This window comes from Bos indicus x Bos taurus, chromosome 5 (assembly GCF_003369695.1).
Source record: "Bos indicus x Bos taurus breed Angus x Brahman F1 hybrid chromosome 5, Bos_hybrid_MaternalHap_v2.0, whole genome shotgun sequence".
NCBI classification, from domain to species: Eukaryota; Metazoa; Chordata; class Mammalia; order Artiodactyla; family Bovidae; genus Bos; species Bos indicus x Bos taurus.
Window position 1 is genome coordinate 55419332 of NC_040080.1, and position 24443 is coordinate 55443774.

Consider the following 24443-nt stretch of genomic DNA (forward strand, 5'->3'; position numbering starts at 1 on the left):
GCAGAGGACGCATTTACAAGCTGGAGTGGTTGTTCAGAGGGATGGACTGGGATGAGATGTGAGAGAGAGAGGGAAGCTAAAGACGACAGACACTGAGATTCTTGTCATGGTGACTGCCCCTCATTGGGGAGAAACTCTTGAATATTCATTCATTCATCCTATGCTTTTGCCAAGATAGAAAATTACCAGATTATCTTCCACCAGTATCACCTTCTGGTGTTGGCACAATCTGTTCAAGAAAGCTTTTGACATATATGATTCTCAACTGGCCCCAAACTGTCACCCTGAAGGCATCTTGTATGGTCTAGGAGGAATTTGTTTTCACAGGGTGGTGCCAGTCGTATCTAGTGGGAAGAATCCAGGGATGTTGCTAAACATCTTACAATGCACAGAACAGCCCTTATAGTGAGTTCTCCAGCCCAGATGTTAATGTGCTGAGGTTGAGAGGTTCTGCTTTGCATTAAAGGTCCAACTATTTTATTCCCGAGGGACCAGTTAATTTGGGGAAAGGGAGAGAAGCCCTTTGCTTTCCTACTGCTGCCCATCAGAATTACTGTCTGGAAGCTATTAATATTACGGGACTGGTGTTACCTGAGTGCTCAAGGGAAATCAGTACGTCTCTGTTTTTAGAGAATGAGTGATACGAAGGCACCATTATCACCTGCCAGTATTTCAAGAGCTTCAGCCAAGATAAGAAACGCTGAAGTGTCAGAAAACGCTCAGCTAAACACGTGATCAGTAAGACTGCAGAACATGTAAACACTCCACAGAAAACAGAAGAAACATATGTCCTTCATCAGTATTTCACCATTGTCACTGATAGAGCCGCTTTAACTACAATGTAAGTTCTAGGAACAAAGTACAATCTCCTTTGATAGGAACTTTCATTCTTTTAAAGAAAACAACCTCCAACTGTGAAAGTGAAAGTTGCTTAATCGTGTCCAACTCTCTGCGACCCCCTGGACTGTAGCCTGCCAGACTCCTCTGTCCATGGAATTCCCCAGGCCAGAATACTGGAGTGAGTAGGCGTTCCCTTCTCCAGGGGATCCTCCCAACCTAGGGATCAAACCCAGGTCTCCCACATTGCAGGTGGATTCTTTACCATCTGAGTCATCAGAGAAGCCATGTAAACACTCCACAGAAGACAGAAGAAACGTGACCTTCATCAGTAGTTCACCACTGATAGATGGTCACTGATAGATCCGCTTTAACTGCAACACAATTTTGAGGAACTAAGTACAACGCCCTTTAATGGAAACTTTCATTTTTTTTTTTTTAAAGAAAATATCCTCCAACTGTGAAGTTAACCAATTTTTAGAAATCTACTCATTCAATAAGTATTTATCGAAACCTACGCTGACCAGAAACCGGGGTTCAAGTACTGGACACAACAGGCAGGACCCCTGCCCTCCAAGAGCTCCTGGTCCAGCCGAGGTAGAAGCAGGACCTCTTCCTCCTTTGGGACAGACGTGACAAAGCTCCTCTTCATCCAAACAAGGTCACTTGTTAATACATCCCATCGCCTCCCTCATACATTGTTTCTCAAATTAAGAAATGTTTGATAATTATCTGCCTGGTTGAATTCTGTGATTAGGCTCATTAAATAAGAAAGAGAGCCAAATGTTCTGAGGAGTCAATTAAGAATGATGAGAGAGGGAGGAAGGGAGGGAATGAGAGGGAGAAGGAGGGAGAGAAGGATGAAGGGAGGGGGAGGGAGAAAAGAGAGAGAGGGAATGCAAAAATTCTATTCCAATCAAATATGGACCTGCATTGTATACAGACTCAGGAAGGGCCCTGTGAACACAGCTGGGCAGGTAACATGGGTTCTGGCATATGGATACCACATATTTGGGAAAGCAGGAAGATACCCAAATGACTCTCTCGCAAAAAGCAGCCACTTACCCTAAAGAGACCCAGGAACTAACAGCAGGGACTCACATTGAACAACTAAACAAGGGCCAAGAAACTGAAATTGCCTGGGAGACCAAAATTCAGCTACTGACTCTGAGTCAAGCAGAGGAGAGAGGCAACAGGGAGAAAGATTTCTGAGGGTTGGCTTGTTCTACTCTCCCAGAATGGAAGCAGATCAGAGAAGGCAAAGGACCAGGAAGCACGGAGATCCTGACTTCCCTCATGTGATGGGAGGGCAAATTTGCCACAGTGGTACTGAATCTACTATCAAATATTTGCAATTATTTCAAATATTCTTTCAGTGAAAATAATTTTGTATATTAGCTCAACTCTCTTGGGAAAAGAGACTGCAAACATATGGCAAGGGCTAAAACAAAGAAATGAATTGCTTATCTTCTGCCACTTGCTCACTGAACCAACACTGAGCTTAGGTGCTGAAGGTATAAACATGACCAAGACATAAGCAGAAAGCCTCATACTTCCAAACAAGAGGATGAACTTGAGGAATCAATGCTATAAAGGCAATTGGAAAAACACAGCAAATGTTTATTTTAGACTGTGTTAGAAACAATCTAAAAGAGAGTAAGAAATAAACACCAAAAAAATCAAAGAGTTCAACTCACAGCTCTTTCAAAAAAATAAATAAATAAAACCTCACTTTGGCATTATAGTTCTTTAATCTTGGCACTTTCTGAGGCAGAGAAAATACAGTGAAATTATAGGTCACTGAAGAAGACATGAAAGGGCTGTGTGCAATATAATCTGAGTTTCTATATTTGTTCTGCAGAGTGTCAGTTCATTATACTATTGATATTTTTATCCTGAGTTCCAAATGATTACAGCTGATACTCAGAGTTCTGAAGGTATTATATACTGACCTCATAGCCTCATTAGAAAATTTAAAAAAGGACACCTCCAGGAATAATTTAGAATAATAAAAAAAAATTGTTCATGTCTCAGTTTGAACACTGACCTGGCTGTTTTATAACCAGCTCATCTATACATCTAGAGTCCCTTTCAGATGAAGGCCCAAGATGGCTCCAAACTTGACACAAGGGCTAGCAAATAGGAGGTGCTCAATGCCCACTTTAAAATAAATAAAAGCTAGCTTAAGATTATATCAATTGCTTTTTTTCCCCCTTATTCTAACTACCTCAGTGCCATTACCTGCAAGAATGTGTTTTTCTCTTGAATTCAGAGGTCAAATAGGAAGGAAGTGGGAAGGGACTACAGTTTATTCAGAGCTGACTGTGTATGAAGAATTGTGAGGTCTGTTTTCTCCTTCAATCTTCAGAACACCATGCAGGACAGGTTAATACAAGAAAGAAGCCAGGTTCAAAGATGCTAAGTATGCTCACACAGCTCATAAGTGACAGAGATGAATTCCAACCCAGTTCTGACTCCCAAATGCAGGCTATTTCCAGCCAGCTCCTTGTTTTTGTGGAAGGCATTCTACTCTTCTTAAATCCTGTTTGGTTTTCAAGAACAGGAAGTCATTTCACCAGCAAACAACTATCTTGTCACAATTTTAACACTGATCTGAATCAAGCTAGACTTCACAGCTGTACCCTGACAAATCTGACGTTTTTAAAAATTTAACAAATAGATCAAATTAAATGCTTTTAAAAATCCAGGAACACACACAGCAGCACACACAGCTTTGAGCCATTGGAATTTTAAAAACCAAACACTGCTTTGCATTTATATGGCACTAGTAAGCCCAGGACCCTCTAGATGTTCATTACTCTTCAAATGATTTTGATAACAGCCCTAAGGCAGAGGCTACCTGGTAAACCAAGAAGAAGAGGGTCTAATTTAGAATATTTAAAATAGATAATTGGAAAAGACATAAATCCTTCCTTAGCTGGCTTTATTCCTTTCTAATAGGCCAGTGGTTTTCAAAGTGTGTTCCCTGGAATCCCAGGATTCTTTGGAAGAACTTCAGGGGCCATGGAAGGGGCAAAAAGGAAACTGAGTGGGGAAGTCCTACACCTTTTACCCCCCACCAACTCCAAATAGCTCAGTTATCTGTCCTAAACACTGATGATATACGTAAAAATATATTAGGGACAAAATGGCACCCCACTCCAGTACTCTTGCCTGGAAAATCCCATGGACAGAGGAGCCTGGTAGGCTGCAGTCCATGGGGTCGCTGAGGGTCGGACACGACTGAGCGACTTCACTTTCACTTTTCACTTTCATGCATTGGAGAAGGAAATGGCAACCCACTCCAGTGTTCTTGCCCGCAGAATCCCAGGGACGGGGGATCCTGGTGGGCTGCTGTCTATGGGGTCGCACAGAGTCGGACACGACTGAAGCGACTTAGCAGCAGCAGCAGCAGGGACAAAATAATAGATTCCGCAGCTTTAAGAAGTTTGGATACCTCCACCAGTGTATTGGGCAACAATTAAACGGATATGTTAACACCTCCCCAAACAAAAACTGGGATAAGAAAGCTGGAGTCCTAACAGTTATAGATCTGAGAGCTGGCATTTTTTTTTTTTTTCTGCCTGAAAAATTTACTTGAAATACTTTAAGACTCACAATGTCTTAAAAAAAAAAAAAAAACAAGAACACAAGTCATGAGATTTTTTTTTAATGTGTGGTTATTAAATTTTTTTCCATTGGCATTTCCTGGCTTTGTAAAGATACCGTTTTTAAAACAGAGCATACACGACAGCATGGGGTACCCACAGCACACTCTGTAATGGGGCCAAGATCATTAAGCTGCTCCCAAGACAGCATGTTTCTTACGAAGAGCTCTTCACGCAGCTACTCCATTCTAAAGAATAGACAGACACTTTGGTCATTCTATAATAAGGAGTCTAATGATGGCACCTCTTTCAACCCTGCAAATGCTATTTAGAGAAGAACTGTGTACCTAATCCAAGCTTTGCTCAATAGCCATGGTTCCCTTTTCACAACTAGAAACAAGGTCAGTGTTGTTCTGCATTAAAAATCCTAAAGTCTACTGACCATAACTGCCCCTTCTCTGGAAAGAACATGAGCTTTGGATTTAGACAAGCCTGAGTTCAAACACTAGTCCTCCCACTTACTATTCGACTGGATTCTGTAACTTGTTCAAGCTTTAATTTAAGTGGGAATAATACAATGTACCAGAGAGGACTGTTGCAAGGGATGAAGACAAGGTGGCCACCAGTAAGTCCATAGTGCTTACTGTGTGCCAAGCACTAAGGGCTTTGCATAGATCGTCTATAACTACCTCCCTTTCACCGATATGGAAATTAGGGCAAAAAGAGTTTAGGACTAAACAAAATAATACAGGTAGTTGCCTTACTTGATGTCTAATGGCTATCAGTTCCTTCCTCTCCCTCATCTTCCCCTTTGCAACAGCATGGCCATATGAATTAAAAATACAGTGGTAAATCAGGGTTCAAGAAAGTAGATTGAGAATGACTCACTGGATGTCACTGAGAAATGATTCAGTCTCCTCACCCACAGAGCAAGAGCATCACCAATAGGAATAGCTTTATGACTGCACAGGGACACTGCAGGCATAATGGTCTTCCCTGTTAGCTCAGCTGTAAAGAATCTGCCTGCAATTCAGGAAACCCAGGTTCCATTCCTGGGTTGGGAAGATCCACTGGAGAAGGGATAGGCTACCCACTCCAGTCTTCTTGGGCTTCCCTGGTGGCTCAGCTGGTAAAGAATCCTCCGACAGTGTGGAAGATCTGGGTTCAGTCCCTGGGTTGGGAAGATCCCCTGGAGAAGGGAAAGGCTACCCACTCCAGTATTCTGGCCTGGAGAATTCCACGGGCTGTATAGTCCATGAGGTTGCAAAGAGTCCGACGTGACTAAGTGACTTCCACTTCACTTCACAGCATAACAATCACCCAATAATCCTTAAAGCCCCCCAGTTCTCCTTCCAAACACTTTGCTATTTGCTCTCTTTCCCTCCCAAGTAGATTAGAATCTAATGGATTATATCACAATCAAGTCTGCCGGGTATGAATGCCACTTAAGAGTCCCCAGAGTCTGTATAGTGTTGGTCTTCTATATCCATGGTTTCCCATCTGAGAATTCAAAGAACCTGTCTGCAATGGACAGTTTCATTTCAGTCACTGCTGGCATTCCCATGCCTCACCCTCAGATATCCAGAACCTCACAAAGGTTCCAGAGGTTTTATAAATGGCAGAACATCTACTGGGATGACTCAGGTCTCCATGCCACACTGGCTACTGCTGAGCTGCCCCCTTTGCGAGTCTACAGTGGAATTCATTCACTAAGGCATTAACAAAATTTATTGAGCAAGGGGGCAGCAGAAGATGAGATAGACAACATCATCGACTCAGTGGACATGAGTCTGAGCCAACTCCAGGAGAGAGAGGAAAGGACAAACGAGCCTGGGGTGCTGCAGTCCATGGGGTTGCAAAGAGTTGGACATGACTTAGCAACTGAACAGCAAGACCCACACTCCACACTCTGCTCAAGGTACCAGGTATATGACAAAGAAACGGGACAATGAGACTCCTGCTTTCCCAGAGCCTCCGAATTAAGGATCTGTTCCTCCTCAGGCTGGAGAGTCTCAGTCATGGTTGGCAGGTCTGGTGGCCCACGGGCAGTCGCCCAAGGCACCCAACACAGCATTCTCTCTCTTCCCACCTGCCTGCAAGACGCCATGCTGCTTCTGCAGGATCTCATCTCCTCTCTCTGCCTCCTCCCCCCTTTCCTCTCTCCTTCCCTCTCCACCTACCTAAGCATCAAGCACTTAGAATCTCAGGCTTTCAGATACCAAAAGGCAGGAAATTTAGGTAACACAGAACTCTGTTGAAACAAGGGACTTGGCTGCTATGTTGGGATGGGGAATGAATGGCGAGAATAAAAAGGGAGGGAAAAATAACATCAGTGAAAAAATACACACTCAAAACAAATATCCCTTTACATTAGACCACCAAATATAAATGCTTTCCTACTACAAAGTAACTAGGTTGCTTTCATGTTGAATAAGACAAAATTTTTCCTGACTTGAACTGTGCACCAAAAAGGTTCACCACTGCTTTAAAGTATTCTGCCTAGCACAGTGGCTGGCATATGACAGGTGAGACGGATACAAGAAAGGATGGATAAAATAAGTCTTTCCTTCCTTATAAGCCATACATATGATATGAGGGAAGTTGAAAAACAACTTACGGATGGTTAGCCACTCTGAGACATCTTGTTTTGAACAGATGAAGCTATACTTAGGGCATAAGCGACAGGAAAATTTGTAAATGTATTTTACAACACAGAAGCATGGTGAAGGAATTCTTGCATCAAGATGTAACACAAGAATAAAACTGTAAAAATCCAAAGTAGTTCACTTTTTCCTAATCATTAGTATTTCACTTTTTATTTAGCACAACAAGGGCTGACACTCAAGGAAATACTGACTCTATCATATATTAATAGTATAGCCTCGGGATGTATATGCACTTTTAAAATGAAGACAATAGTATCTACTATTACTTATGGCCATTTTAATAATGATAAGAGAGAGTCAAGGGAGCGCACTTACCATGATGGCTGCTAAGACACTGAAGAAATATTTGAAACCTGTGTGTATGCACACACACACACACACACACACACACACACAGTGTTCTAGCCCAATCTTGAAGATCATACAAATCATACAAAAATGTCCACAAAATCCTAAGAAACAGTGAAATATTTCCATTATCCTGTTAATCCCAATTAATATGTTTGTAGTAGACAATGAGTTTTACTGATGTTCAAATCCTATATTTTTTTTTACATTTTTTATATGTCAGTCTCTCAAAGATTTCTATAAATAATCATCTAAGTCCCTTGAATAACCACACTATGTGATTTTAGACTCAGAAATTTCAATGACCTGGTTAGACATCTGAATTGTATTTGGAATCTCTAGTTAGAGACTGAAGGTAGATAAATGGCCGAAATCTTTCTCAGCAGAGATGCCCCAGACTGTGTGGGTAGCTTCCCAAACCTACTTAGCATAAAACTTTGCTTTTTAAACAAGAAAATAAACAGATTAAATTCTCAAACATTGGAAGATTCTTAAACCTATAAAAATTGTGTTAAAATGAAATAATATTTCCTTTTTCTTACTTTTAAATTTAAATATTAAACTCACAAACTTATACTCTTCTGTTCACAGAGGGATCACCATTCTAAACTATAAAACAGTTAACACCATAAAGAAGTGAATTTTTACTAAGATGTGCTAACAAAAAATACTATAAAAATTGTTTTATGAACACTTAGTTCACTTTGACAGAAGCTCATTCAGCCCTAAAAAAGTTCAAGTTCATTGCCTGCACTTGCACAGAAGCCAACATTCATCATTTATTAGAAAATAATCCTTTCAGCAACGTGTAATCTATCATCTTTCAATCAAACGAAGTAATTACATAATTTTATAACTTTCCGTGAAAAGTTAATTTCTCTCCAATGTCTACTAATTTGATTTTTATTCTCCTGGGGAAATTTTTTCTCTTTTATTCAGCAACCGAGTATGAAGGGATTCCCCCCTCCAGAACAAATACTTGGTCCTTTTAAGTCTTCATTAAAAGTATTTCTCTTGGAAGTAGTCTTATTTTCAATTCCAGGTTCCTTCCCACCTCGGTGTTTACTGAACACATTTCTGAAAGAATTAAAGGAAGGTGGAGACCCTCCTTTCTAAGTTGGTCTCCACTATTTATCTTATTGACATTGGCACTGACCTTCTTCCATCCTAAACTGTCCTACTTGTGAAGTGGATACATTAATTATCTCGTAAGATGGGGGGGGGGTAATTTAATGACAAAAGAAGATAAATAGAATTAAAATGCTTAAAACTGTTCATAAGAAAATAGAGAAATAGAAATATAATTTAGAAATCTATATTTCATTGCAGAAAAATGCAATGTCACAAAACTCAAAGTAGCAAAAGTTGCAGATCTGAACCCTTCAAATCCAATATTAAATAACACTATTTGATATTGAAAGAGGAGCATAATTACCAAGAATTAGAGCTCTGTTAGTGAAACACAAATGTTAATAAGTTAGTTTGTGATACCACATCCCCCACCCTCAATGCTAAACCTGTAACATGAGCAAATGTATTGATTATGAGAAAGTTCTTGGTGAAAACTATGTAACACAAAATAGAGGAAGAAGAGTAAACCCTGATTAATCAAAATGCTTAGAAAAGAGGAATTTACTTCTTGGTCACAGCACTGCATCAATGACTTCATATACCCATTTTGAAGAATAAATTCCTGATTCTGGTTTACTGCATCAACACGCTTCCTACTACTGATACTTGAGTGAAGGAATATTATTCTGGTGTCTTAAAGATTTTTCTTTGATTATGATTAATCAAGGAATCTAAAAAATTATAAGGCCCAGTGATTTACTAAATAGTATAGCATACTAGAAGGCAATGGCACCCCACCCCAGTACTCTTGCCTAGAAAATCCCATGGATGGAGGAGCCTGGTGGGTTGCTGTCCATGGGGTCGCGAAGAGTTGGACACGACTGAGCGACTTCACTTTCACTTTTCACTTTCATGCTTTGGAGAAGGAAATGGCAACCCACTCCAGTGTTCTTGCCTGGAGAATCCCAGGGATGGAGGAGCCTGGTGGGCTGCTGTCTATGGGGTCGCACAGAGTCAGGGACATGACTGGAGCGACTTAGCAGCAGCAGCAGCGGCAGCATAGCATACTAAGATTTTATAACCCCTCTATGGTTTCCCACCAGGCATCATCAACAACCCCAGTACTATGTGGCTCAGTTTCACAAATCGAACTGGCATTTTACTAACCATCTCTCTGGTCTCAAAATTATTTTACACAGTATCTCCTTTAAGACATCATTTTATTTTAAAGCTTGGCATCTAAGGTTTCTAGTTTTATTACCCCTCCCAAGTATTATAATAGTTTCTCCTTTCATGGTGAATTTAAAATTGGAGTGAAACTTACTTTCTTGTATTGCATTAAGAATCTCTGAAAAGTCCACATCACTCCTTGGCCCGTCAGGTAGTATTTGCATATCCAGCTGGTAGCTTTGCAAATCCACACCTCCTTCTAGAGAAATGAAAGATATTCTTGGAGTTTGCACTGGTTATCAGACAGCCCAGCATCAGGGTCCCAAGGAGAAGTAATGTCAAAACCTAAATGAACAGCCAACAGCCAGCTGGTTTGCCAATGGATCCTCCCACTTGGACAAATGACTTTTTAAAAATGAGCAACATTATCAGCCATTTGCCTCTTATGGGACCAAAAAAGTTTAATTGTATTTCCAAGGCAAAAATAAGGCAATTACTTTATTAAAATACCACCTACTTCATAGAATTTATGGATGATTTCATAGGTGGGGAATATAGCATGCTGACCTCCACCCAAGGACACTTTAAATTATTCTCAGCTTCTAACATGGTTAAAACAGAACATTACACACTAACACTTTGTGAGACCATTTTCCTTAAAATGATAGTAATTTATCCAAAAGACAGGATTCAATATTCCTGATATCACAGATAAAAGGTATCAATTTTTTCACAGTTGGACTTCCCCTGCTATTATCATTTCCTTTTCAGTTATACCAGAATATTATAATTTGTTCTGTGAAGTAGTTAAGGCTCTTGAACTTGGTTTTCCAGATGTATTTTTGGTGTGTTCTAAAGAAAGAAATTTTTTTATGTTGCTCTGCACACCCATAGATCCCTGAAGGAAGTCAAAGAAACTAAGATATCAAAAAGTAGCTTTATTGTTAACAATAAACCTCTAAATGCTTCTTAAAATAAACAGTAAGAATTGGATGAGTCTGGAAGGGCTAAACATCAGTGCTAAAATAAACAGAGAGCCTGATAAATAGAATGGGGCACACTCTAGCTTCCCAAATTTTTGTAGAAATAATTCTTTCATAAGCCCAGTAATTATTCTCAGCTTTGAATTAAAACTTTAATTATATCCCTAAAACTCAAGAAGAATAAGACATAGTTACTATCTTATAACAACATTCATTCTGGGAGGGAAATGGACACAAGTAATTATAACGGGCTTCCCTGGTGGCTCAGATGGTAAAGAAAAGGCCTGGAATGCAGGAGACCCAGGTTCAGTCCCTGGGTTGGGAAGATCCCTGGAGAAGGAAATGGCAACCCACTCCAGTATTTGTGCCTGGAGAATTCCATAGACAGAGGGGCCTGATGGGCTACAGTCCACGGGGTTGCAAAGAGTCAGACATGACTGAGCAGCTAACTATAATAGAAAGGTGAGTTTTAGGAGGTCAGGGACTTTTGTCTGCATGCTATAATCCATCACTTAGAACAGTGTCTATTACAACTAATGTAGATGGAACGAATTAACAAGGTTATGCAGTACTTATGAAACAAAGGCAGCAGAGCTACACAACACATAAAGCTATTAAGCTCAGATTCTGCAGGCAGACAAACCAGCATTCACATTCTTATTTAGGAAACCCCGAATCTCTCTAGATCTTAGTTTCCTCATTGATGAAACAGGGGTGATAGTAACAGTTGCATGGAACAGCAATGAAGACTAAGTGAGCACTCAGTAAATGGAATCCATTACTCTCTTCTTTTTAGAATTTTATTTATATGTTTATTTTTGGCCGTGCTGGGTCTTCAATGCTATGTGGACTTTCCTTCATGGGCCATTACTCTTACCATCCATTATGTTTATTAAAGCAACTACAGGTTTATTAAACTATAGATTTATTAAAGCAACTACAGGTAGTTCTTTTAGGTTTCTACAGAAACTATCTAGCTATTGAGGAATGAGAAGGAATCCATAAGTCAATTATTTGGGACCAGCATGCATTTAAGTGATAATCCAGCAATGCAGACATAGCAGTGAATTTTTAAGTGCGTGCGAGCACTTGCCTCATTACAAAGTCTGAAGCTACCTGTGAGATTAAGCTTCTCAATAGAAAAAACAAAGATGTATTCCTGCTGGTCTAGAATTTGAATGCACTATATGCTTTCTTCCCTCTCATGGTCAGCTACCTTGAATAGGGAGGGAAAAGTTCTGATGCTTTTCAGCCTCTGCTTAGGCTAATCACTGTGCTCAGTAACGAGAGACCCAAAGACCTCACAGTGACACTGACAGAAAAAAAAAAAAAAAGAATATTCAGTACTACTTTTCAGCCAGACTCTGTGCCACTTACTTTATTATCTCATTTAGTTTTCACTCTAACCTTGAAAAGGAGATGCAGTAAGAAATAATAATTTACCCAAAAATGTTACTAAGTTATAAAGACATAATACCAACGCATGCTCTTAACTAGTCTTTAAAACTACTCATATCCAAGCAGTCATAAATACAGGCTGCTAGAAATGAGAACATTTAACACTTTTTACTGGATTCCAATAGTTCAGGATATACCAATATTCAGGACTTTGGACCAGGACCAAAGTCATTACATAACCTAAGAAGCAAATGACTTCTAAAAGAAAACTGATAAACAGAAGCCCAGTTTATTTACCTGGTATCTGTCATAGAAGTTCATAAACTCATCATGTAGTAGTTGTGACTATTAAATAACTATTATGTTTCATAACTAAAATTCCATAATTTTGAATAAATTTTTGTTAGAGGACAGGTAGGAGCACCAGTTCAGTTCAGCTCAGTCGCTCAGTCGTGTCCGACTCTTTGCAACCCCGTGAACCGCAGCACGCCAGGCCTCCCTGTCCATCACCAACTCCCAGAGTTCACTCAGACTCACGTCCATCAAGTCAGTGATGCCATCCAGCCATCTCTTCCTCTGTCGTCCCCTTCTCCTGCCCCCAATCCCTCCCAGCATCAGAGTCTTTTCCAATGAGTCAACTCTTTGCATGAGGTGGCCAAAGTACTGGAGTTTCAGCTTTAGCATCATTCCCTCCAAAGAAATCCCAGGCTGATCTCCTTCAGAATGGACTGGTTGGATCTCCTTGCAGTCCAAGGGACTCTCAAGAGTCTTCTCCAATACCATGGTTCAAAAGCATCAATTCTTCAGCGCTCAGCCCTCTTCACAGTCCAACTCTCACATCCATACATGACCACAGGAAAAACCATAGCCTTGACTAGACGAACCTTTGTTGGCAAAGTAATGTCTCTGCTTTTCAATATGCCATCCAGGTTGGTCATAACTTTCCTTTCAAGGAGTAAGCGTCTTTTAATTTCATGGCTGCAGTCACAATCTGCAGTGATTTTGGAGCCCCAAAAAATAAAGTCTGACACTATTTCCACTCTTTCCCCATCTGTTTCCCATGAAGTGATGGGACCAGATGCCATGATCTTCATTTTCTGAATGTTGAGCTTTAAGCCAACTTTTTCACTCTCCACTTTCACTTTCATCAAGAGGCTTTTTAGTTCCTCTTCACTTTCTTCCATAAGGGTGGTGTCATCTGCATATCTGAGGTTATTGATATTTCTCCCAGCAATCTTGATTCCAGCTTGTGTTTCTTCCAGTCCAGCGTTTCTCATGATGTACTCTGCATAGAAGTTAAATAAGCAGGGTGACAATATACAGCCTTGACGTACTCCTTTTCCTATTTGGAACCAGTCTGTTGTTCCATGTCCAGTTCTAACTGTTGCTTCCTGACCTGAATACAGATTTCTCAAGAGGCAGGTCAGGTGGTCTGGTATTCCCATCCCTTTCAGAATTTCCCACAGTTGATTGTGATCCACACAGTCAAAGGCTTTGGCCTAGTCAATAAAGCAGAAATAGATGTTTTTCTGGAACTCGCTTGCTTTTTCCATGATCCAGCGGATGTTGACAATTGGATCTCTGGTTCCTCTGCCTTTTCTAAAACCAGCTTGACCATCTGCAAGTTCACAGTTCACGTATTGCTGAAGCCTGGCTTGGAGAATTTTGAGCATTACTTTACTAGCATGTGAGATGAGTGCAATTGTGCGGTAGTTTGAGCATTCTTTGGCATTGCCTTTCTTTGGTAGGAGCATAGGAAGTCACAAAAGAAGCAACATAAAAAGGCATCCGGATCAAAGTCTGTCTTTAAAGAATGTTAAAGACATGGAAAAGAAAAAAATGAAAAAAGTAGATACAAGCATACAGATAAATATATAGATGTCTCAAGTATACTAAAAACCACACTTTTTTATCTGATTAGAAAAAGGAAGAAATATTCCATTGGGTACAAAAACTCTCTGAGCTGTGAAATGATGGGTATTTTTTGTTTTATTCATCATCTTTCCAATGTTTTTCACAATAAGCAACATAGTTTTAAAGTTATTTAAAAATTCAGATTGTGGCAGTAGAGGATATTCAGCATTTAAAATTCAGAATTCAAGACAAACTATGGATGTTAAACCATTAAGGGACTAATTTAATAAGAGATTTTCTAAATTACTATAATTCTTAACCTGTGTAAGTCAAATAGATCTAAATTACAAGATGTAACACTCTCTTCATAGTAAACAGGATTGCATTTAGAATCCCTAAAATACAAGGCCTTTTTATTCCTTTGCTCTCAAAGGAATACAAAGTACACTTTCATAAAATATAATACTGTGGAATTTCTGGCAGTAAGTCACTCACTAAAGTCTAAGATGATGAAATAGGGAATGCTGTAAAATAAGAACTTCTGTAACCTTTCCTAAATGGAGAGTGATCACTGTACAAGGATATCTTCAAATGAATCCTTCAAGGTGACAATCTTCATCTTCAGCACATACTGCCTAAGTGAAACAAACTGAATAACTTCAATATACAGGAAGTTGTGTGTCTACTTTGGACTTCTGATATTTAATTATTTATTGCTAGTCCTGTAGCACTGGTGGATTTCTAAAAGTTGAGAACTGGACTCCTTCCTATGGTCACAGATGTCTCTGAGTCAAAACACAAAACTGAAAAAACTAGGCAAGAGGGTGCAGGTGTCATGATTCCAAACTGAAGGGCCTCAGTAACTGACATGTAACTAAGTCAATCCCAAGAAAAGTAAACAAGTTACCTTCTAGAGGGAAGCTAAAAACATACCTGAAGTTGTGGAGAACCTACTAAACAATTTCTAGAAATCAAAAGTAGCTACAAAGTTCATGTGATCTCCAAATTTGCCTTTATCTTTTCTCACACTGAATTGACAGGAGTGATTATATTCAAATCTTAACTGTGATCTGTAGTATGAATGAAGTGGGAAGCAATTTCAATAAAAAGCAACCTTGATAACACATTTAATAAAACATCTTCAGCTGAGGAAACATCTTAAAAACTCATTTTAGATTTGTACCTAGCTTACGGGGAATTTAGCTAAATTCTTATACGCTAAAGGAACTCCCCCTCAAAGCTTCCAATATGAGCTTCTCAATTAGCAAGTATGTTGATGCCTCTCCCATCCCATCCCTGTCTATAGAAATTCCTTCCACTTTTAGGACCCATCCTAAATGTTCTATGTTTCAAGCCATTTCCTGATCCTAACAAGTAAATACCATTTCCTACTCACTAAACCCATGCAGTTATCTATATTTTATCTTTCTTACAGTACATATTTTCCATAAAAAATTAGGTAAAGTATGTAGCATTGTGTAGATACAGACAAATATGAGTTCCTAGTTCTCCCTGTCTAGGTTTCCTCCTCATTTCCAGCACCTCTGACTATGCTGTGACATGATGAAGGCTTGGCACCAAACTGCATCCTCCTTTTCATTTCCTGCAGACCTCAAGACAAGGCCTTGAACGTATTCGTTGCTCAGTTAATGCTCTTTTACTACAATTTCACGTGACTAGCAACAGCAGTAGATATAGACTAAGAACGTGTCCCAGTTTTCCTCTCTTGTCCACAACTTTAACACCTCTTGATAGTCATCTATAGATGACTATGAAAGGCATATTCTAAATCATACATTTTCTCTTTTCAGTAAAATCTTTTAAAATTTTTGTCAAATAATAAGGAAAACCTTCAAATACCAAACGGCTTAGAATGAAAATCAACAATAGACAATTCTATCCCCTTTTCAATCCCAATCCCATTCCCCCAGTCCAATCACATTTAAGAGTTTCCGTTTTTACTTCCTTTGGACCTCTCCATGGGTGTACTTGTTGTTTCTTGATCAATTTTATACAGTTGACTCTAGAACTGCACAAGTACACTTATATGGCAATATTTTTTAAGAGTAAATACTATAATACTTAACAATGGTTAAATGGGATATAAGTTTGAATCCATAGATGTGGAGGAATCTCAGATTGGGAGGTACAGTTATAAATTAATTATACACAGATTAACCACCACCACAACCACATTATTTAAGGGTCAACTGTTCATTACATAGTTCTCTGCTATGATACAAGACAATATAACTTATATTACTGCTGCTACCCCTTGCCCCTCACCCACCTGTTTACCAGTTATTCTACTTTATCACCTTTGTTTAGTGGCTTTAAATCAATTACTTAAATTTCAACTTCTTTGTTCAATCAAATAGAGGTGATCTTATATTTGTAACAAACACAAGGTGATATAAAAAAGCATATTCTTCTGGAGGATTCTAACACTGGAAACTCTAGATTTACATGTGGGATATTCCACTGGTTCTAGAAAAACTTTCCATCTGTTTTTCTTCATTTATAGTGCTTACCAAACTCTATTTAGCATACCATAAGCTAAAACACCTTCAAAACAGAAAATGCTTCATTCATGCTATTGTAAAAAGACACACAAATCCCACTCTTTGATTATTAGTGTTGCTTAACTATAAATCTAGTGATACTGCAAGATCATTCTTTTACAGAAGAAAGCTAGGCTTTGTGTTAGTAGGAAAACACAGATTGATTCATCCACATTTGTCACTATAAAAGCTAAACATGTTTCCTCTAATGATTAACATGGAGTAGTTTTAAGGACCCAATTCTGGACTAAATCATGAATGGAGAACATTTAGCTAACAGCAGGTGGATGTTTCTCAGGTCTAAAATGGAAATAATAATCCCATTGCTTCAGTTAGTAATGGCTGACCTTCAGCAAAATTACCTCTATGTTTCCCAGGATTGGCAAGACAGTGATCTCCTAAGTTATAAAGAATGCCTGTGCTAAGAGGGCCTAGAAACCAGAGCTGCAAAGCTCGAAATGGCAGGAATGATTTGTGCAGAAGTCTAGGCAGGGCTCCATGGGGGTCTTCCAATCTCCTAGAGGCTGAGGTCTGTTGCTATGACAACAGGGACTCTTGCAGAGAAAGGCAAGAGAGAAACTCAGGATTAGGAGGGGTTATAGAATAGAATAGAAACCATGCTGCTTTCAAAATCACTATAATGTTGCTTACTCTCTTAACTTGCACAATACATATACAGAAGGGCCTGAGATGAATGTATGAAGCAGAATGGCCTCGCAAGACAACAAACCTCATGAGAGCCAGGGCTCTGTCCACCTTGGATATCAGTCTCTAATCTCTAACTCTGGGAATTAAGTAAGCACAGTAGAAGCTTACTATTAACTGTCTATCTACCACAACTACGATCTTAGGTTGGGGTAGGGCTGATGTTGTATGTATAGTTGTATGATCTTGAATTAGTAGTTATTTAAATCTCTCCTAAATACAAAACTATTTGAAATAGCCTTGTGCAGAAGATGCAGTTCTAAATTCTATTAAAATACAATACTCTTCCCAGAAATAATTTTCTTTGTGTAGCTTTTTTTCATTCACTTTGTATGTTTAAATGGTTGTGAAAAGATTCTTTAGAAAATTCCCTCTAAATGTATTCATGCTCCTGCTCAGTGGTATCTGACTCTTTGCCACCCCATGGGCTATAGCCTACCAGGCTCCTCTGTCCATGGAATTTTCCAGGTAAGAACACTGGTGTGGGTTTCTATTTCCTACTCCAGGGGATCTTCCCAACCCAGGGATTGAAGCCATGTCTCTTGTGTCTCCTGCGTTGGCAGGCAGATTCTTTATACCATTATGCCACCTGGGAAGCAATAAATGCATTATATAGGTCAAAATATGTGCATATGTACCTCAGCAAAGGGGGAAAAGTATACACTGATGGAGAAGAATTTGGCATATATTTTTAGAAAACAATTTTGTTACTCAGCAAATGATAGCAAGGAGCACAAATCCCAAAGCCCACATTTCAAGGCTCAAAATAGCTTGTTTTCCTAAGCACCCCTCTATTTACTAAACTCACATCACACATTTAAAAAATACTTTAAGAGGATGTGATTCAAATGAAGGATGATTAGTGTTATTTCTAAACCACCATTTAGAAAGACACCACATTTACCTTCAAGGCAGTGAGAAATAAAAGAGTTTCAAAGTAGCTGGTTTTTCTCCCACATATTCTCAAAACCACATGGAAGATCTTATCTTTCAGTCACACCAAAAATCCATCCCACAAACAGAAAAATAATTATGTATTTTCACCCCAGCTTGAGATCTATTCAAGAAGAACATTCAGATTCCTCAGGCTCAATAAAGAAGTTTCAGGCATAATTCTCAATAAAATGTTTGTTTCCAGATAAGGTGATGAGAAAACACTAAATTTCACATTCAACTATTTTCATCCTCAAGAAAAAACCATTGGCTCAGTGGGGAAAAAAACACTCCTAAGAAACTGAAGACAAAGGTTTTAGCTAAAGTCCATCAATGACTAATTTGTACTTGTTGGTCAAGCAACTTCATTTCCTGAGCCCAGTGAAATAGGGCTAATTCTGCCTCCCAGACTGCTGTGGGAACTCAAACAATGGAGCATTACCTAACAGAATGTGGTGGTATCATGATTATTATTGTGGTCAAGATTAACCAGATGATTATCCTTTCCTAATTTTTTTCCTAAAGAATGAATTGAATTTTGACTTTCATTTTGGCAGAATAAGAAATAAGTCAACGAAGAGATAAATCTTTCTTGTCTGGCTTTTTTCAAATCTCTCCTTAACTTCTTTTCTTTTCGTCTTTTCTCCACAGCCTCTGGTACTGAAGTTAAACAGAATATGAAAGGTACTTGCTGAGTTGATTCTGTTCCCTAACTTGAGATCAGGTCTTGATATGAGAGCCAGAAAGTAATCTTTAAAACTCAGGGAAACAGGAAGGAGTTTAATAATATTGGAACTAGAAAACGGGAAGAGGAAATGAGAAAGGTCCTAGCAACTACACTCCAATAAAAATTGAATTTAAGAAAAAAGAAAGGTCTAATGTGAAAGTGAAGTCACTCAGTTGTGCCCGACTCTTTGCAACCCCATGGACTGTAGCCTAACAGGCTCCTCCGACCATGGGATTTTCCAGGCAAGAATACTGGAGTGGGTTGCCATTGCCTTCTCCAGGAGATCTTCCCGACCCAGGGATTGAACCTGGGTCTCCCGCATTGTAGGCAGATGCTTTACCATCTGAGCCACCAGGGAAGCAACTACACTTCAATAAAAATTGAATTTAAGAAAAAAGAAAGGTCTAATGTAGAGTAGAACAAGAAATATGCTAGAAAGTGGACCATCACTGACATATTCAATAGAAAGAAACAATAACCCATTAAGGTGACTATGTGTGTTTTCAATGGAATACTATGGTCCCTTCCTTGCTACCCTAGGGTGTGAACGATTACAGGGCTTTAAATTTAAATATTCCAAAGCTTTGTAATACAAACTTGCTAGAAATACTGCTACCAAGTTGACTGAAGAAGGTAATGAATGAATCAAACCAGTGGAGTTGGAATCCTGCCTCTGACACTTACTGGCTGCATGCTTTGGGGCAAGTTATTTAAACCTTCCCTGTCCCTGCCTTAGATACCACAACCACAAAATAAGGATGACAGCATGAGGATATTAGAGGAATTAAATGGAATAATGAATGTAAATAGCTTAACAGTTTTTGAGGTTGGGAATATGGTAGCATGCTTAATGATAGCTGTAATTATATTATTGTCAAACATTTAATACCCTTTGCATACAGAAAGTATAATAGTTATTCTAGCTCACTGAAAACAACAAAATCCTAAAGTTCCTCTCCTGTGAAATCAACTTGTACCAGCATTTAAATACTATATCTATATAAGGGGGAAATGATCATGTATAAAGGGGGACAGAGCTGCTTAGGCTTTTCAGTTCAGTTCAGTCGCTCAGTCATGTCCGACTCTTTGTGACCCCATGAGCCGCAGCATGCCAGGCCTCCCTGTCTATCACTAACTCCTGGAGTCCACCCAAACCCATGCCCATTGGGTCAGTGATGCTAGAAATTATTTTGAGAAGTAATGAAACATATTATCAAAACATCATTTTACCAACTCTAGAAGAGAATAAGGGACAAATTCTGTGACTAATCGCGTTTCTTTAGGATTCTATAATGGGCCTATCAGATAAAGGAAAAGCAATAGAAGAAAGAAGCATTTTCGATTTCACAAAGCTTCTAATTAATTCTATTTCACATGGCACAGTCATTGTACTGGGATAATTTGACCCCACACTCACTAAACGTTACAGTTTCAAACTCAAAAATTCATAATCACTGCTTCAGTTGAGTCTTCTTGACCCTTAAATGATAGTTCCAAGCCTGGTGCCATTTAATACTTTAATGATTTGCCCATAAAAGGAAACAGTATTCACTAATTTTGAGCGGCTAAAAGATAAGGTCAAAATGAACTCAATACACAAGAGAAGTCTTTGAAACAATCAGAAGGAAAGACAAACCATATAAATACAAGGTGGAGGTGAACAGTTCCTGTGTCAGTGCAGCATAAAGGGAAACCATCTAAATGTTGTCCTGGCACAAGTTAACTGGGAAACTGTCCTATGGTTCAAGAACCAAGGAAGAAATGATTCTGGGCCATACTTTCAGGCTTCTGAACTTTGTCTATGATGACGGCGACAACAAACATCACCACTTGCTCCTGGCACCTTACTGTGCCAAGGATCATATCAAGCATTCTACATGAACGGATTTATTTGACATAACAACGCTATATAGGGTTGCCAGATATAACACACAAAAATACAGGGAGGCCAGGTAATTTGAATTACAAATAAATTAATAATTTTTTTTTTTATCATAAGTGTGCCCCATGCAATACTTCGGACATACATCAAAAGATATTTGTTGTTTATCTGAAATTTAACTGTGAGTCCTGTGTTTCATCTGGCAACCCTAACACTGTGAGATATGTATGAATATTCTCATTGTGCTGATGAGGAGACAGATTCAAAGAAATTAAGTTATTTGCCCAAGTCTGCAAAGCTATTAGGTAACATGTGAGTTTAAAACATCTAACAACAGAGCTTGCACTGATTACTAATATAATGCACTCTTACTATGCTCTTTCCTATATCTGGATGGCCATCACCCCACCTTACAATAGAGGTCTTAGTTGATTTTCAAAGCCCAAAATCATATGGCCTTTTGATTACTTCTTAAATCTTTGTCCTTACTAAGAATGTTACCATAATTTTATTTACATCTTTATTCCACCCCTTAATACAATGAATTCTATTATAGCAGATTAAGCACAGGTCCCTGTATAATGGACATGCTTTCATATACACTTCCCTTTTGTAATGTCACTTCTATTTCATTTTGGGGAAGTGTCGTTCCCTTACTGTGTGGAGTCCGAGTGGGAGGAGAAATCAAGGGGTCCTATCTGCTGCTCAAGGGAGACGTCTCCTGTCCTATCCTTTTATCTTTCACCACTCTCTACCCAACCAAGGGAAAGGCACATGGCAAATAGGGATCTCTTCCAGGTCTTCAAAAACTGAGCCAAATGATGAAACTAAGAAAAGTGGTAAGGGTTCATTTATTCCAGAAAGTCAAATAGTTCTTTTATTGCTATCTGTTCCTTTTCCCAAGGCTAGTTCTCCAGGCTTTCCATCCATATCCTTGAAATTTAAATTTCTTCTTTGCTTGAATTAAATAATTGGTTTCAATTGTTTATAACCAAAGAGCCCTGACTGATGGTCCCTTTGGACATGACTGTGAGCTCCCTAAGGTCCATGAGTAATAGAGTTCTACACCATTCCAGCTCCAAAGAGCTACCCTTCAAATAAATATTTCTTAGGACATGGTAGGCACTCAGAAATGCTTGTAAACTCAAAGAGGGATAAATGAACTAAAATTGTTCAGGGCTGATGGCATGGAAGATCTGTAAGATTTTCTTGTTCTTTTCATGCTTAACAACCAGTCTGAGTGGGCTTTTAGAAAGCACTTTGGGAACCAAGATGATTAACTTTGTAAAAATTAGATGGATGACTTAATAGGCTTCACCATGACTAAAATGCACGTGCTGCTTCTAAGATCTATGACTCACTGCTAATAAGAAACTCAGCTTGAGAGCTCTTCTATAATCTCCCAAAGAGAACTATGGTGCATTAGTAAAAATGTACACTAAACATTAGAAGGATAGAATTGAAATCATATGTATCTCAATAATATGAATTTTAAACACATATATTTTCAAAATCAGGTTTCTAACTATAATTTACTATGATTTTTCTTAATTATAATTCTGTGCTAAAGAATGGCTTTATAGTTTCAACCAATAGCCAATGCCAGTAGGATTCAAGAATCTATGATAAAATTATGATAGATAAATGCAGTGATATGTTTTTAAGGTAAAAGTAGTGACAAGATATGCTGATATTACACCATTAAGAAATATCTTTATAACATTTCTTCAAATGTTTATTACATTAATATCAGTAGTGGATGTCAAAGACTATTTTCTGCCTCAATCAAACACAAACAGAACATTTTATACAATTCTGGGCAATGTATTTCCAAAGGTGCAGCAATTAAATAAGACTTTTTCTAAGAGCAGAATGGGTAGGATGGTAAAAGAATGTGAAAACCATGTTGTCAAAGGAAGCATCGAAAAAACTAGGAAATGCTTCAGTTTGAAAATTGCTCAAGATGAGTTTTCAACCAACTCAAAGGTCATCACTAAAAGAAATATAGATTTACTCTGTATAATTTCAGAATGAAAACCTATATCCAGTGAGTGGATTAGATTCCAAGTTCTGGGCAAGGGGGAGAGAAGATCTGACCAGAGGGATCCAGAAAGGCTTTTAGGAGGAGGCAGAATAGAATTTAGGTTACATTTTGAGGAATGAGAAGGGCTTAAGAGAGATTTATGGAGGTAGGGGCATTCCAAAAAGAGGGAGGAGCTTGGACAACGGCAGAAAAACGGGAGAGTAAAAGCCTACTTGAGAAATAGTGCAGAGCTAAGGATAAAGTAGAACAAGGCAGGTTATGGAGTATATAAAAGATATTCCAAGAAAAACAGGGAGAGGTGAGTTTGTAGAGGCTTCAAACAATTGGGCTCACAACACCATCCTTTGTTCTAGATAAGCATAAAGATTTTTAAGCAGAGGAGGATTAAAAAGTGAACTTCAGGGTGGAGAACTTCAGGGTGGTCTGGAAAAATAAGAGAGCCATTGAAGGTCCCAACTTTCAAAACCTTTCCACTGGGCCTTCCAGAATTCTATTCCCACCTGTCTTTTCTCAGATTGCTCCCTTTATCCTCTTGCTCTAAGGAAAGGCTGGCTCCTCCCAGAGGTCATGGCTTCCCATAGGCTCCTTCCTATGGAACTATTTTTCTCCCACAGCCCTGACACCAAAGAATCTGGAGAAGGGAAGTATCTTCCTTGAGTCCTCAATGCCACCTTTAGACCACTGTTCTTCCCTCTTCCCTAAACATCCCCAGTCTTGACTCTGAGGTTGTTCTATTATATCACCTTTTCTCCACCATCACTGCACCTACTTGCCGCCTTCCAGATCATGTTTCTTCATTTCCTGATGAGGTTAACTCCTGGCTTTTTGTCACTCTCTCAAAACTATTCAATTTCAATGTCTATGCAGATGAGCTTTCTCAAACTCTTGCCTCTCATTCCCTGAGAATTATTTTCTCCACTGATCTTGCCCTCCATCATATTACACTAACTTCATACCCTAGCCTTGACCTCGCCATTACTAGTAACTGCAATGCCCTCCTTAATATCAGTGCCCTGCATTCTACTCTCTAATTACCCCCTCTTATCTTTTCAGCTCTTCTTCCCCTAACTTAACCTCAACACGCTTCAACCCCTCTGGGACCTCCAACAAAGTGATCCTATCAACTATCCACTGAAACTCATGCCCCTGGGTGTCTTCACTCCCTTCTGTACCAAGCTTACATGATCAGTTGTTATCATTTTTCTCTCTAGTGCACCTCTGGTTCCCCTTCTCTTTTCCCAGTTCCTTGGCAAAATCACAATCCTGAACTAAAGACAACTCTACATATGTTTGGCTCTTCCCTGGTGGCTCAGACGGTAAAAGCCTCTGCCTACAATGCGGGAGACCCAGGTTTGATTCCTGGGTCAGGAAGATCCCCTGGAGAAGGAAATGGCAACCCACTCCAGTACTCTTACCTGGAAAATCCCATGGACGGAGGAGCCTGATAGGCTACAGTCCATGGGGTCGCAAAGAGTCAGACATGACTGAGCAACTTCACTCACTCACTCACATATGTTCTAATGTTTTCACTCAAGTAGCTGAACAAGGTTAAAGGAAAACACACAACTATGGTAACTAGTCCTAGTTTAGTTTCAACTGTGAACCTCAACTAGCCTTTTAATGTGGGCTGGCAGCCATATTCCACTGTCTACACCA

At 39.1% G+C, this 24443-nt stretch overlaps 1 protein-coding gene across 15 annotated transcripts in view; it reads right to left on the reverse strand.

Moving 5' to 3' along the window:
* The window catches only part of ANO4 (anoctamin 4), a 434080-nt gene that overhangs the window by 192639 nt on the left and 216998 nt on the right, over positions 1 to 24443 (reverse strand). For 11 of the 15 annotated variants that reach the window (XM_027542022.1, XM_027542023.1, XM_027542019.1 and 8 more), the window contains one exon: positions 9855 to 9959. The exons of the other annotated variants lie outside the window; for them this stretch is intronic. In XM_027542022.1, the coding sequence (XP_027397823.1) occupies positions 9855 to 9959 (105 nt within the window). The remainder of the gene's footprint in view (positions 1 to 9854; positions 9960 to 24443) is intronic. 15 annotated transcript variants of the gene reach the window in all.